We start from the raw sequence: 14,810 nt of genomic DNA on the forward strand, positions 1-14,810 counted from the left end.
ACAAGCAGAAAAATTCTCACTATGGATTCCAATTTCTCCAGTGCAAAGCTAAAATAGCACAATTCATCAGAAGGAAATAGAGATGGGGATGGTCGCAAAAGCATCTATGTCAGTAGCAACTAGAAGAAAAGAAATTCTTGTTTCACCGCAGCCACACCTCCGAACTCTGATTTAAGTAAATAACTAACTTAACATAGCAGTATCTGGTATAACTTACTCCCAATACTATAATCAGCGGCCCTTGCTGCCTGCAATCCTTCTCTCCCACTAATGCCGACGCCAATGTCAGCTTGTTGTATCATCCTCACATCATTTCCACCATCCCCAATAGCCAATGTTCTATAATCGCATGATTTTAAGATCTCCACAAGCTGCAAAATGTTATTCTATATTAACAAAGTAATAAAAATCATTGTCATAATTATCATCTGCACCCTAAAAATGAAAGAAGCAAGTATGAAGTGTTATTCTGCATTAATAAAGCAATAGAACCATTGTATTGTCAACTGCTCTGTAATGGAATGCTAGGTTTGGCAATTGGTAAACAAGAACAGCACATCTATTAGAATCCTCTCTCAGTTACTGAGGATTGTGCCCCATTTTCTGTTGGGAGCCTTTTATACATATCATACTATTTACCAATCAAATTTAAAAAAAAAAAAATACAAAACAATAAGTAAAAGAAGAAGAAGAAAGAGAGAGAGAGAGAAAGAAAGGAAGAAAGAAAGAAACCAATCTCAGGTCAACTTCTCTCCTCAGTATAAAAATAGAGGAACCAGTAAGAATCAAAATCCTACCAAGGTCTGCTAAACAACCTATATAGAAGATGCTATATCCAAAGAAAGAAAATCTAGGGACTGGCTTAGTTTTAAAGATCTTCAGCAACAATATACATTGTTTCACCATATCCACTATACTTTGCACCCATTATAAGCATCAATTTTCTAGACCAACAAAGAGAAAAACATATTGAGAGGCATCATCAGTTTGTAAAGGAAAACAGACATATTTTAATAAATTAGTCCAAATGTTATAGCTTTTGGAAGAACAAAGCTCTGCACAGTCATGCTTAATCAACAATGATAATCCTTTTTCTCCTCCGTGTGTGCAGAAATTTGAATTTTATTCATATGTCATCTCTATTCCAAGGAAATATCCCTCCTAAATCCTTGATCCCAAATTTACAAGCTAAGTATTGCTTTAAATTTTCAATTTCATCTTGGTCACTTCTTATCGCATAGACAATTAGAGCAGCAACTTTATTTGGAGACCTTTTGATTAATAAGAAGTGTATGATCACCTTGACTTTGTCTGTATCCAAACCTCATCATGGAAAATCTGTCAAACTAAGCTCTAGAGGATTGTTTAAGGTCATACAATGACCTTTTGAGTCGGCACACTTTCCTTTCGAATCCATCAATGAAACCATGTGGAATCTCCATGTAGACCTACTGGTCTAGATTTCCATGGAAAAAAGAATTTTTTACATCAAATTGCAACAAGGTTTAATTTAGATTAGTAGTAAGAGAAATTAAAATTATAATGATATTCATTTTAATTACTCGAGAAAGAGTTTCTTAGTAATCCATCCCGTAGGTTTGAGTGAACACTCAGGCCACCAACCTAGCTTTATATCTCTTTAAAGATCCATCAATTTTAAGCATGATTGTGAAGATCCGTTTACAGCTTACAGGCTTCTTCCTTTTAAGCAAATCTACTATCTCCCATGTTTCATTCTTCTTTAAGGCTTTCATTTCATCCAACATAGCTTCTTTCCAATTTGGATATTAAGGGTCTCTTTGACACTTTCAAGAATTTCTATGGTGAACAATTAAGAGAGAAAAGATTTAAAAGGAGAAGATATTTTATGATTTGACAAAAAATTGGATATGGGGTACTAAGTACATGTTCTTTCCCTTTCCTAAGTGCAATAGGGAGAAACAAATCATTATTGGAAGCACTTAAGTCCACTGAAGTAGGATCAACATTATCTAGTCCCATTCTAATGGTTGAGTACGCATCAGGTCCATGACGGGGTTTTTCTTCCTTTGAGTAAACCTTGAGTGCAGACAACTTATCGGCCTTTATATGGCAAGTCCACCCTTGGAACAATAGAATCAAGTTTGGTTTTTGAAATGAGAGATTCTTGTATGAACAATGATTCAAATGTAATGAGAGACTTAAGAAGAAAAATCAGAATCTGGATTTGGTAGAGACTATTTATGAAGGCAGAACATATTTAGTATCCTTATCTTCATATATATATATTTTCCCCCTCAAGATAAGTGTGAGAAATATGGTTGATTTTCAACAAAATTGACATCCATGGTGAGATAAACCTTTTTCCTATTAGGATGATAGCATTTGTACCCTTTTTATGTAGGTGAATCGACAAGGAAAACACAATTGAGCTCTAGAATCAAGATTGATTTTGTGTGTGTGTGTTGGCTATGAAAATGAATAAAAGAGACACAATCGAATGCTTTAGGAGGAAGATTCCCAAAGTTTCTAAATGAGGGGAAGAAATGACTCAAATATGCCAATGGAGTTTGAAAATCGAGAACTCTTGAGGGTATCCTATTCATTAATTGAGTGGCTGTCAAAATAGCTTCCCCCCAATATGTTTTTGGCACTCTCATTTGGAAAACTAGGGTTTTAGCCACTTCAAGCAAATGTCTGTTTTCCTCTCCCCGACTCCATCTTGTTAGTGAGTATACATAAGGACTGTACAATGATGTCCTCTTTTTGGCAATAAGAAATCAACTCATTATTGAAATATTCCTTTCCATTATCTATATGAAGAATGTGGAATTTTTTTCCAAACTGATTATAAATCATCTTATGAAAAATGGGGAAAATTTTATTAACCTCAGAATCGTGTTTGAGAAGATAAACCCCTATTACCCTACAATCATCAATAAATGACAAACCATCTTGCACCAAAGATATTAGGAATTCTAGATTTTCCTCACATCAATATAAATGAGACTGAAAGGCACCAAAGATCTTTCATTTATTGATAGAAAAGTAGTTCGATGATGTTTAGCTATTTCACAAACTTTACAATGAAAGGATAATTTATTGAAATCAAAAGAGGAAGACATCTTTTGCATAATAGACAATGAAGAATGACCTAGCCTTTGGTGCTAGAGCAAGATATTTGATTCTTTCACTGAACAAGCCATGCTTGAGATATTGAAATTTCCACCATTGGTTTCAAAATGATAGAGCCTACCACTTTCCTTAGCATGCCCAATCATCTTCCCCCATTTCCTAATTCTTATGAACAGGATGAGGGAAAAAAGTTGATGAGCAATTTAGGTCTTTGGTAAGCTTTGTTATTGAAACCAGATTCCATGTCAATTTAGAAACATGTAGGGCAGATTAAGCATATGGTTCTGGTCAAGGGAATCAATACTTGTCCAGCAATAGAACACTCGTACTGGTAGGAAACTTTTTTATTTCCTGCACAAGGTAGATAGTTGGGGAAAAAATGGGAAGATCCAGTCATATTGTTTGAGGCCCCTGAATCAATGATCTAAGGGTCAGGACAACAATCTGAAAAATCAATTAAGCCTTTAGAGATATCACCTTGCTGACCATAGGAGCACATAGACGTGTCTAGGAAGGCCTTTAATTTTTCTGGTTGTTCTTATTGAATCCTCCAAACTCTTCTGCCCATAGAAGTTTCTTTCTTCTTACACTCCACTGAAAAAACCTGATTTTGTTTCTAGCCAGACTTCTCTCATTTTCCACCAGTTTTCCGGATGGAAGAGGGTTTTCCATGAGGATTTCAACAGGCCCCTTGTGTGTATCGAGGTTTGTTGCAAAAATCACACTGCCTTGTGTCCTTTTCATTTGGTCTCCTTCCTTCTTGCTTCTCTGATGCAGAATAATTATTGGATTTGGGAATTGCAAGACTGAATTTTCCATGATGGTTTTTCCAACATCACAATCCAAGAACTCTCTTCTGCACATACATAGGCAAACACCTCTTTCAATGAGGGAAAAGGATGTTTGCCTAGAACTTGAACCCTTACTTGATCTAGTTCAGGATTTAAACTAGTTAGGAAGGCAAAAATCATGTCTTCTTCAATTATTTTCTGCAGTTGAACAGCATTGGCAGTTGATTCCATTTGAACTGTTGATAGTGGTCCAATTCTAATCATAATCCTTCTAACGTATTGTCTCCATCACAGATAACAATCCTTACTACATAGAGTGAATGTGATTCTTTAAGTCATAAACATGATCCTTTATCCCATCTTGAAATATGACCAAGTCACAGTATCCCAAATCTTCTTAGCCATTCCAAGGAAGAGAAGTGGTTTATTCTGGCTGCACAGAATGAAGCAGTCAAGACATGATCACGGAATTTTCAGCTTCCCATGTCTCAAACTTAGGATCATCATCCTTAGGAATGGAAGCTTTCCCTAACAAATAGCCCATCTTTCTCTTGCTTTTGATGAATAACTTGGCAAATTGTGGCCATTGAGTTTGCAGGTTGTGATTTGGGAATTAGCATTCTCAGTAGGAAAAGTAAAGGCAGTGTTTATAGGCTGGGTATTTGATGAGGCCGTGATTGTGGTTTGGAAAGAAGATGAATCAGCCATGATTATGGACAAGGTGATAAACAACAATAAGGGCTAAAGCAAGGTGAGTCTGGCAATTAATGCCACAGGTTGGTGTAGAAAAAAATTATGGGTAGCAAAAAACAGAAATCTGAGGATGATGCTAGGCAATTGAAGCCAAGTTTTTCAAAGAGAAAATATATATAAGACAGAGCAAAGAGAAGAAAAGAAAGTCTTCACAATGAAGGCGGGCAAGAGGGCAATGAAGGCCATCAGATTCCAAAAAAGAATAGACCAAAAGAACAAACCTAGAGCAGAACTCTAACCTGCTCTAATTCCATGTGGAAAAATTGAAATTTTACTTATACGAATGTAAAGATTACAACAGGGATGTGTATACAGCTCTGTGAAACTATTTTAGGAAACTATTGAATCAATCTAGCCACTATCCTGGGAGAATTTATAGCCTACATATCAACCTGCATATTTACAGCAATAATATAATTAGGAAAGAAATATCAGTCTGCATATTTTCAGCCTACATACAGCCTGCATATTTTCAATTTTTTCATAGTCCAATAAGAAAAAAAATCAGTAATCAAATGACTGATTCCTAACAAGGATCAGGATTATACCTGCTCCTCTCTATTTTATATTGCTTTTTCCAGCTTGCAGCCTGTTGGCATCATATGCTATCTATGCCTTGGATGTTTGTTTCAGATATATGACACATTCTTTTAAATCTTCATCCTTTTGGTGCCTTTTCTGCACTCGAAGTTGAAATCCCTGGTTCTAACTCTTGGTGCAACATTTAATCCATAGAAAACATCAACCTTGTTTCATTGCTTAAGATAGCAATGTGTAAGTTTATTGGTTGCATTGCTCAGAAATTTTTCCTTTTTTTTTTTTTTTTTTTTTGGCACATTTCATAAAGTTTTGAATATCTAAAGCCAACTATGGGTGTTGTTGCAGTAGGGGTGTGTATCCTAGTTTCAATTTTAAAATACTATAGGGTTTCCCAATTTGACTTGAACATCAGAACCACATCATCTGCCTCATTTCTATTTCTTCTCAGTTGGCCCTTTTCCCCTTAATTAGTGATGTACACCTCTTGCATCTTATGTTTACATTTGTACAATATCAAGCCTCAATAATAGAAACAAATAAAGACACCAGCAAATGATAGTCATCTAAAAAAAAAACAATGAAATGGAGAAAAGAATCAGATTGACAAACCAAATCTGACTTCACAAACCATATCAGATAAATCAAAAAATTATTAAAGAATAAAAGAGACAACAAACTTAGAGCAGACAAGGAACACCTGTGCTTTTTGAGATGGTGTCACACGACAACATAAAGCCGTCCTTGACAATATTGCTAAGTCAGTGAATGCTTTCCGATAATGCTTAAGCGCAATTTCAAGAGCCCATCCATCAATAACAAATGCCACATCCTGTTAGAACTAAAGGCCGTTAAGAAAAACATTAACATCAAAGAACTATAGCCAAAGCAAGCATTGTTTCCCTAAGACAACGTTTGAAATGTTTTCAGCAATCCAAGAACCTACTGACCCCAGGAATGAAGTACAACAAAAAGTGAATTTTATGGTTGGCCACCAGCTACTGGAGCCATCGACATAAAATATTCATGAAATGGATAAAACATCACTTACAAATGGTTTCAACTCATTGTAAAACAACTTATTTTGCTCAAATTTTCAGTGTTACAATGCACAAATGCTCTTCATATCCACTTCATTAGAACTCTAATATCAAGCTACTTGTAATAAAGAGAATTATACTTCATGAACCATGTAAAATTTTAATAAAACATAGTTTAAGAAAAATCAAGGCATGCAAGAGAAATTGGGTTCTCTTCAGAATTGAATTTATAACAGTAGTGATAAAGTTACACCTTAGGTTCTGAAGTTGTTATCCTCATTGTAAGCAAGACCCTGTCTAAACTTCTGCCAACTTCATCTTCTGTTTTGCCATTGATTAACAAAAGCTGGCCTTTTGGTTCTGTCAATAATTTAAAAAATAAAAAAGGTTGTAAGGATCAAATATTGTGAAAAATTTTACTGAATTATGGAAAATTAAATTCTTGAGAAGCTTCAACATTGGATAAGTTCATTACAAAAACTCTCAAAAGACCAAATTCTACATGCTAAACACTAACATCCAAGCAAAATTCATAAGAGTATCAACTAAGATATCATATCAAAACAAGTTTAGTAACAAAGCTTTCCAATTAAAAACAATGGTCCACCCAGGGAAAGGAAAAACCATCACAAACACACTCAGAGACAAAAAAACAAGGACATCATTTAACAATTTTTCATGTTTATTTTTTCAATCACACAAAAAGTAAGAAACCTTAGGTGCTGGATAATTAATTGAATGTGTAGTTAAGAAGGACTAAATAGAAGCTTTCAAACACCATTTGATATGGTGAAATATGGTCTAATGTAAAATAGCACAATTCATATCAAACATATAACCGTTCTTGAATAGAGGTTTCTTCCAATTTATGTTCCAAAAATAAATAAATAAAGAAAGAAAGAAAATGAAAAGAAGAAGAAACACATATTCATAGTCACAAATACAAACCAAAAATTTACTGTAGTATCAGAACAATTGGCTTCAGTCTTTATAGATAAAAGTTTCTCAACTTCAAGGCTAAAACTTCTAGCTTGATATGAATGTCATGAAGCATCTAATGAAGCAAATATTAATTTCACCAATTCAAGAAAAGAAACTCATAAACTTGATAGCAATGATTCATTATTGAGGAGAACTGAATTCAAGGAAAGGCAAACTTATATTTGATGACCATAGTGTTAATTTTCCTAATCACTTTGACACTTGACTGGTTTTTACTTCCAGACTGGTCATAGATGTGAATTCTGAAGGATTTTTAAGGCCTAAAAACCTTCGTGTATCATAGTTTTGGGCAGTGATTTAATCCATGCTTTAAGTGGTGAAAAATGGCAGAAATCTTATTTTAAGGATAATGATACTGTCTCATTTTATTAGTTCAGAGAATAGGACATAGGCAATCCTGAATAGAGGGTATTCTTAAGACATGTTCACATGCTAAGGACCCTGAATGATACAAACTTCACAGTTGAAAGATGGTGCATATGGAACTTTTATTCTTTTGATAGCTGGTGCAAATGGAACTTTTTAAAATAAGAAACCAAATTCTAACGTTATGATTGTTGTTATGCATATAAGATCTTCTAGGTGGTGCCATACCAATATGGCTCTTGTTTTCTGTGAACAGTGCAACCATATTCAAGTAGGTTAAGGTCAAACTCAGTCTATACCTAGTGATTAATCCAGTTCAGAGCATTGATGCATCAAGAAAGTGCACTCAATTTATTGCGCCTTAGGTCTTGAGTCCTTTCTCTAAACCCTCCAACTGGAGGTTTGGGAGTGAATCATTAACAAATTCGCATTCTCAGGAAATAATGCCCAATTTTTTAGTCAGTATGATATGGTGACTCTGAAAAGGACAATGATGGTATAAAGAACAATAATAATTTCAGTACTCGATAAAATCTATTTCAGAGCTTAAACAGACTAACACATTTTAGAAAGACTTGTTTTGTTGAGTCAAAACAGTTGGGATAAGGCACAATGGATAATAATAAAAAGTGTAATGACGAATTTCAGAATGGGAAGATTTTCATAACAGATAAGAATTCAAATAAGGATAAGAGGGGAGGCATATAAAAAACTCCATGTTGTGAGGTACAACCTTTGGAGTGCAAGGCTCAATTTTCTCTGTGTTTTGATTGCTTATATAATTTAACAAACTCATAAACACATGATATATGCCAGCCTCGTATGGTTTCAGCATGAGGTGTTCTCCTACAGCCAAGCTTCATAGTCATAGCATAAGACTCACAAGCCATTTAATACTTTCTATCAGACATGAACAGATTTTCTTACTCGCAAGAAAATTTCTCAAAATCAAAAGAAAATTAAGGAAATGTATAAGATCACATCTACCAGGGGAAATAAAATTGCAGGAAAGAGCAATCTGTATGGCAGTATTCTGCTTGTCTCCGGTAAGCATCCAAAAGTTGATTCCTGCTTTTCGAAGTGTCTCAATTGTTTCTGGTACACCATCCTGGAAAATAATTTTAGAAAATCGGCAATTGAAGTCTCAGCATCTAAAAGCTAAGAGTGGACATTTTTCTTATAACTAGAACAACAAACAAATAATGCTATATTTTGTGCTAAAATTTGAGCATCAATGCCTAAATAAACAAAGAAGCACACCTGTAGACGATCCTCTATTGCTGTAACACCAAGGATTTCAAGGTCATGTTCTAGTCTTTGGCAGACCTCAGTTAGTCTCCACTGCAAAGCATAGCAATTTGAGGGATTACAAGTGTTACACACACACACACAAAATCAATGACACATAAAGACATGCTTTTTACCTCCCTATCAACCAATGTGCTATTAGCCTCTTTAAACATCAAAGACCAATCTCGATATTCATCTTCTTTAAGCTCCCGCCAAGCCAAGCATAACGTGCGTAGTCCCAATTGAGAATATTGTTCTACAGCTTCAGTAAAAGTTCGTGTTTGTTGTCCTGAAGCAAGTATTGTGGTTAGCAAATATCCAAGCATTTGGTATTAAAGAATTAACCTTGTTAGAGATTAGTTGTGAGTGTATTATTGTAATTTGAGTATTAGGTTATTATAAGGGTGCAATATATAATGTTTACTACTCCCGTTATTATTTTCTAATTAATAAAAGAATGAAAGAAGAGAGAGAGCACATTTTCTTCTCCTATTCCTTATTCCAAGTTCTAAACCCTTAACTCCTATTTGCAAACCTAGACATTACATTTTGTTCATTTTGCTATTCAAGTAACTCCAATCTATCATTTTTTTAAATGGCTTCAGATGGTAGTCCCACTGCTACGAATCGAACTTATGACAATTTTAGTATCCAAATTACTACCAGAAAATTGAATGAATCCAATTATCTAGAACGGTTGGTCTAAAGCTGTGAAAGTATATCTTAGGGAAAAGGGCAAGTTACAATTTTTATCTAATGAGCCTTTTCCTGATGATTCAAAGGACAATGACCAATGGCATACGAAGAAATCAATAATCATGAGTTGGTTATGGAATGGTATGGAACCTAGTGTCACTGTTTCCATTACGTTCTTCAACACTACCAAACAGATTTGGGAAGCATTACAGGAAAAGTGCCCTTAAGATAAAATATTTCATGGAGTTCGTGAGCTTTATGCAAGTATTTTTTTCTTGTATGGAGAATGGGATTTCTGTTAATGAATGTTATGGTTAATTACTGTTAGATAGTGTACAGTTATTTCAGTTATTTACTTTTCCTTTTCTTTCCTTATTGTATTGTGGGTCCCACTAACATGTATATATATACCCAAGTCCAATGTGTATTATTAACAGTTTTTCAATAACAAAAATTAGGGATTCTCCCTTTTTTCTCTTTACGATTACAAAGTATGTGGGAGGAACTCAATATGTATCATCCTATCATTGATGGTATTGACCTATTAAAAATTATTTAACCCAACACTCCATGTAAAAAGACCACCAGCCAGAGGGAGTCCCTCAAATGAAGCTCCTCTATGATCTCTGAAAAGTGCCTCAACATTGCTAAGCATCTTTTTTTTTTTTTTTGATAGGTAACGTTGCTAAGCATCTTAAACAGTTCCTCCTTTCCCTAGGGAATCTGACAACATTGAAATATCCTCTGATACACAAGGGGTCATTCTTTATGACCAACAAAAAGAACCTGCAACGTCCAGTGGGTATTTGATCTCCTCAAAATAACTTCTCAGTCAAACCCCCTTGCATGGCTTGGATGACCACCTCCCAGTTCCCCTCTAGAGAATCATACAGCAATTACTCCTTGACTCCCAAAAATATCTTAAATACCCCTTATGAGGGCACCCTAGCACCAGATAATCTTAATCGCTGGCCCACTCAAGAGATGACCACTCTCCCCGTTACACAACCTTGGAAACCCTTTGAATCAGTTTCTTACCAAACCTTCAACAGCTAGAATGCCCATGCAACTACACTATAGTGTTTTTACCTAGAAAAACCCTAGTTCAGATTGATCATGCATCATGGTATCTCAGAGTTATTAGTGGTTTGAGTCATCCTAATCAGAAACAATCAAAACCCTGTTCACCATGGATTCTGATCTCACATGTAGGTGGCTCATATGTTAATTAAAATTAACAAAAATTCATGCCTTCTACTCTTCATCAAATGTGGGTGACTTTTTTACCGGCCAAATATAAAGAAATTTCAAAAAGGTGATGTGATATTTAGTGAAAATTCACTTGTACTAACCAAATGGACGTGTTTCACTGGATTGAATGACCAGTATTTCTTGCAGAACTGATCCACAAAAATGGATTATCAAGGAAAAACACTTTTATGATATATATGTGTAAACGTTGACCATTTGATGTGTTTGAAGACCGAAGAAAAAGAGTTACCAGCACATGCATAAGGTATAATGGCTTCATCTGCTCCTTTTGACAAAAGGAAAATCTTTCCATTCTGGCAATCTTTTACCACAACTGACATCCTTTTCCTATCAGAAGTGAACTCCAGAGTGTCCAATACTTCATACTGAATTATTGAAGCGTTGAAGTTGATTTCTGCAATACATCAAATTAGAGGAAGACATATCATCATCTCCACTATTAGAGCCATGCTTTGTACAACAGCCAAAAGAAGATAACTTCTACCAAGAGTATTTGCATTCTTATTGACAAAAACCATGTGCAAGCGAGCAGCAGCCTGAACAAGAGCATCCTCATCTTGAGATTGTGCCTTGTATGAGATTGCTCCAGTTTTGCTACAGATAATAAAAGAGAAGGAAGAAAAAAAAAAATAGGAGTCATGGCATAAGGCCTCATAGCAAGTATAGTTAAAGTGGGACGTTGTCCATGTTTTTGGCTTATAGGTAAATTCCAAGATCTGAGTAAGAAATTAAGGAGTAAAAGAAATGCTAGAATCACCTTTTCACAGGTATAACTGTATTACATAATGCCATAACTGTAAGAAATCGAATAACATCAGGAGAGCCACTGGAAACAGCATTCAGCAGCTCCACATCTGCAGATCAAGGAAACAATATATGATGTGCCAAGGTATATGCCATATGCATCTTTTGCAATCTAAAGAAGATCCTTGAGATATAGCTGAAAAAAATTTATGTGAATGAAAGCAGCAATGAAGGAAAAAGTTCATAATTAAAAATTCAACATAAAGCATGCCTCATGTTGCAGGTTAACAAAACACAAGCTCATAATTCAAATTACCAACAACATTTGTACCAAGTAGGTAGTTACAATTGTTTTTAATCCTATAAAACATAAGGTTTTATAGGATGGGGAGGGTTTGTGGGAGGTTCCAAGTTCAAGTCCCAATGGAGGCAAATCAAAAAAAAATTAAAGCATAAGGTTTTGAAATTTGGATAAGAAATTTTCCTGTGGTATTAAGCTCAAGGAATTTAAGAATGAGAAGCAAGGCTGAAATACTAAATAACAGTAGCAGTTAGGCATTTGACAAACACGTGGAATACATGCAATAAGCTCAGGAATGGCAGATATAATATGACCCTTCCTGGGTCCAGAATATTTTTTGAAACTCATAACAAGGCTTATTTAATTTGGGCAGTATCCACTCATTTATTTATTTATTTATTTATTTATTTAATGGGAAACGATAGTATAGTATATTAAGGTAAGTAAAAATAAGTACAATAGAAGGATGAGAAATCCTCCAAAAACTACACAAAAAGAAAGAAGGAACCTCCAAAGTACAAGTAAATCTATACAACTATGAGATCTGTATCCACTCATTTATCTCACAGGAAGATGACCACATTCTTCTTCAATCTTTCTTATTCAAGCTTACATATTTTTCAACTTCTGGAAATTAGAGTACTGTCTCTGTGTGTCTATATATATACTCTAACAGTGTAGCCAAAATAAGAAAATCAAAACTTAATATGCAATAAAGCCACTCTTGATCCATTTTTTTTCCTGAATATAGTCTCACTTTCTGTTTAGGACTGACATAAAGTATTAAAAATTGGAAGCCAATTTGAAGAAAATCAAGACATACATTTTAAAAGGGTAAGTATTCATGGTCTAGTTTGCATTACTTGGATGAAAATAACATGGGTAGGCATGCATTAGATATAGTACTAATTTCAGGAGAAAAAGGCTACAACAGGATGCCCTCTTTTATTTGCTGTGAGTTCTCCATTCCTTACCCTTCGGTGCAATCATGGAGCTGCACACCTAACAGATGTACAGGACCCAACCCAGAAGACTTCAACCTCATCAAGATTTTGGTTTGGCGTGCATGTGGTAATCAAAGAAATCTCAGTTTTCTAGAAAAGGTAACCAAACTCCCCTCTCACTTTGATGAATGTGCTTGATCAACTTTAATTTTTTTTAACTTGAAAGTTCTGAAGTGGGTTCCACAATGGGACTCTAATGTAAGCATGTCATGTCACAAGATTCGTGCCACAAAGTGCAGGAAATAAAATGAAAGCTCATTCTTAACACAAAAAGACATGCTATTAGCAGCCTTGCTAACATCTGAAACATCAAGCCTACTCTTCAGGGCTAGAATTCAGATAACTGATGCAACTAGCAAAGGCACAAAAGGTAACACCTATAGAAAGCATAAAAGGTGACTCAACTATAAAATTTTAGTCAATTATAATTGTTTAAAGCCCAGTTCAGATTCCGTTACACACATCAAGACATTTAGAAAGAAGTGTAAAACACAAAAGGCGCATATGTAAGAGAAAGGCAAGGTAGCATGAAAGAATACACGACTAATACCTACTTGGCTCGATATATGGCCGAAACTAAAAGATATAAAAGAATATGCCAATCCTAAGGATCCATAGGATTAATTGTGGATCTAACACAACAATAGAAAATCTTGAGTTAAAAAGAAAATCAAACCTTTCAGAGCATCCCCACTCTCATTTCCATAGAAAATGCCACCAATACAGCATCTTCTAAAGATCATTATATTCTCAGTAAGAGTTCCAGTTTTATCAGTCAAAATATACTCAACCTGCCCCAAGTCCTCACTTATTGCCGTACTGCCAAATACAACAAACACAGCTTAAATATATATGCAAGATAACTTGATGGTTGTACCTTGTCAGTGCTTAAGATTATAAGTGCAGAAGTGATGGCTAGAATCTACTTTTCTTACTTTGTTGCATGGGATGGAGTACTTGTTTCTTGGTCAATCATCTGGTTATCCCAATCAATAAACTTTGCATATAAGCTCTTCACAAGATCCAAAGATACCTGTCTCAAGATAACCATGTAAAATTAAAACAATGAAAATGTAGGTGAAAGGAAAAAAGATTGCAGGCCATGCTAATCTTTACCTTTATAGATATGGGGATCATAATTGAACAAAGAAGCTCAAACCGTAGAGGAATGACCAATAGCTCATACCATGGACCTTTCTTTGGGTATAGAACATACCATTGCTACAAAAGAGGAACGGGTATGAATTAGGAGGGAAAAAATTAGATAACAGAGAAACGCTTAACAAGTAATTTAAGTACCGTAAAACTTCACTAATATTACATCTCCAAGGACAAGACAGACTGATTTTGGACATTCCTATGAAATGCACTAGTAATCATAAAGAATATTCAATCAAACTCACAATAAAGAAAATTTAGAGAAAAGAATAGCACAATTGCTCGATCCAAACAACTGCAATAAAATAGGTAAATTTACGATATACAGGGCAGCTACTATTTTTTGGATGGTCAGCCCCATGTAAGTCAGAAAAGGAGACCCCTTTAAACAAATCTAAACTTGAAATACCAAATTAAGGCTCCATTTGATGCAGGGAAGATGAACATCCAGGGCATGATATTGTAAAACCCCCAGTTTGAAATAAATAGCTGCCTTTCCTTATTTTCTGGGATGCCATTTTCCAGGAACATAAAGGAGATACTGTTCATCAGCTCATGTTAGAAAATTTTATCAACTTGGCAACTTACAATCATAAAGATTTGCAGATCCATCAAACAGTATTGAATAATAACATTTCCTGATTTCTTTCTTTCAAAACAAATGTAGCCTAAACATTATCAATTGATAAAATTCCCTTTTCAAACATGGTGTGTTGATGGGAAAGAAAGTCTGCAATGTGCC

General features: G+C 34.9%; 1 protein-coding gene across 4 annotated transcripts in view; it reads right to left on the minus strand.

Moving 5' to 3' along the window:
* Window positions 1-14,810, minus strand: part of LOC117926292 (phospholipid-transporting ATPase 2) — a 36,568-nt gene that overhangs the window by 4,316 nt on the left and 17,442 nt on the right. For all 4 annotated transcript variants that reach the window (XM_034845377.1, XM_034845378.1, XM_034845379.1 and 1 more), the window contains 12 exons: window positions 14,027-14,131; window positions 13,846-13,943; window positions 13,587-13,729; window positions 11,619-11,715; window positions 11,346-11,455; window positions 11,091-11,255; window positions 9,028-9,182; window positions 8,864-8,944; window positions 8,591-8,711; window positions 6,489-6,595; window positions 5,896-6,027; window positions 218-371 (listed from right to left, as the gene is read on the minus strand). In XM_034845377.1, the coding sequence (XP_034701268.1) occupies window positions 218-371; window positions 5,896-6,027; window positions 6,489-6,595; window positions 8,591-8,711; window positions 8,864-8,944; window positions 9,028-9,182; window positions 11,091-11,255; window positions 11,346-11,455; window positions 11,619-11,715; window positions 13,587-13,729; window positions 13,846-13,943; window positions 14,027-14,131 (1,468 nt within the window). The remainder of the gene's footprint in view (window positions 1-217; window positions 372-5,895; window positions 6,028-6,488; window positions 6,596-8,590; window positions 8,712-8,863; window positions 8,945-9,027; window positions 9,183-11,090; window positions 11,256-11,345; window positions 11,456-11,618; window positions 11,716-13,586; window positions 13,730-13,845; window positions 13,944-14,026; window positions 14,132-14,810) is intronic.

This window comes from Vitis riparia, chromosome 12 (genome assembly GCF_004353265.1).
Source record: "Vitis riparia cultivar Riparia Gloire de Montpellier isolate 1030 chromosome 12, EGFV_Vit.rip_1.0, whole genome shotgun sequence".
In the NCBI taxonomy this organism is placed as follows: Eukaryota; Viridiplantae; Streptophyta; class Magnoliopsida; order Vitales; family Vitaceae; genus Vitis; species Vitis riparia.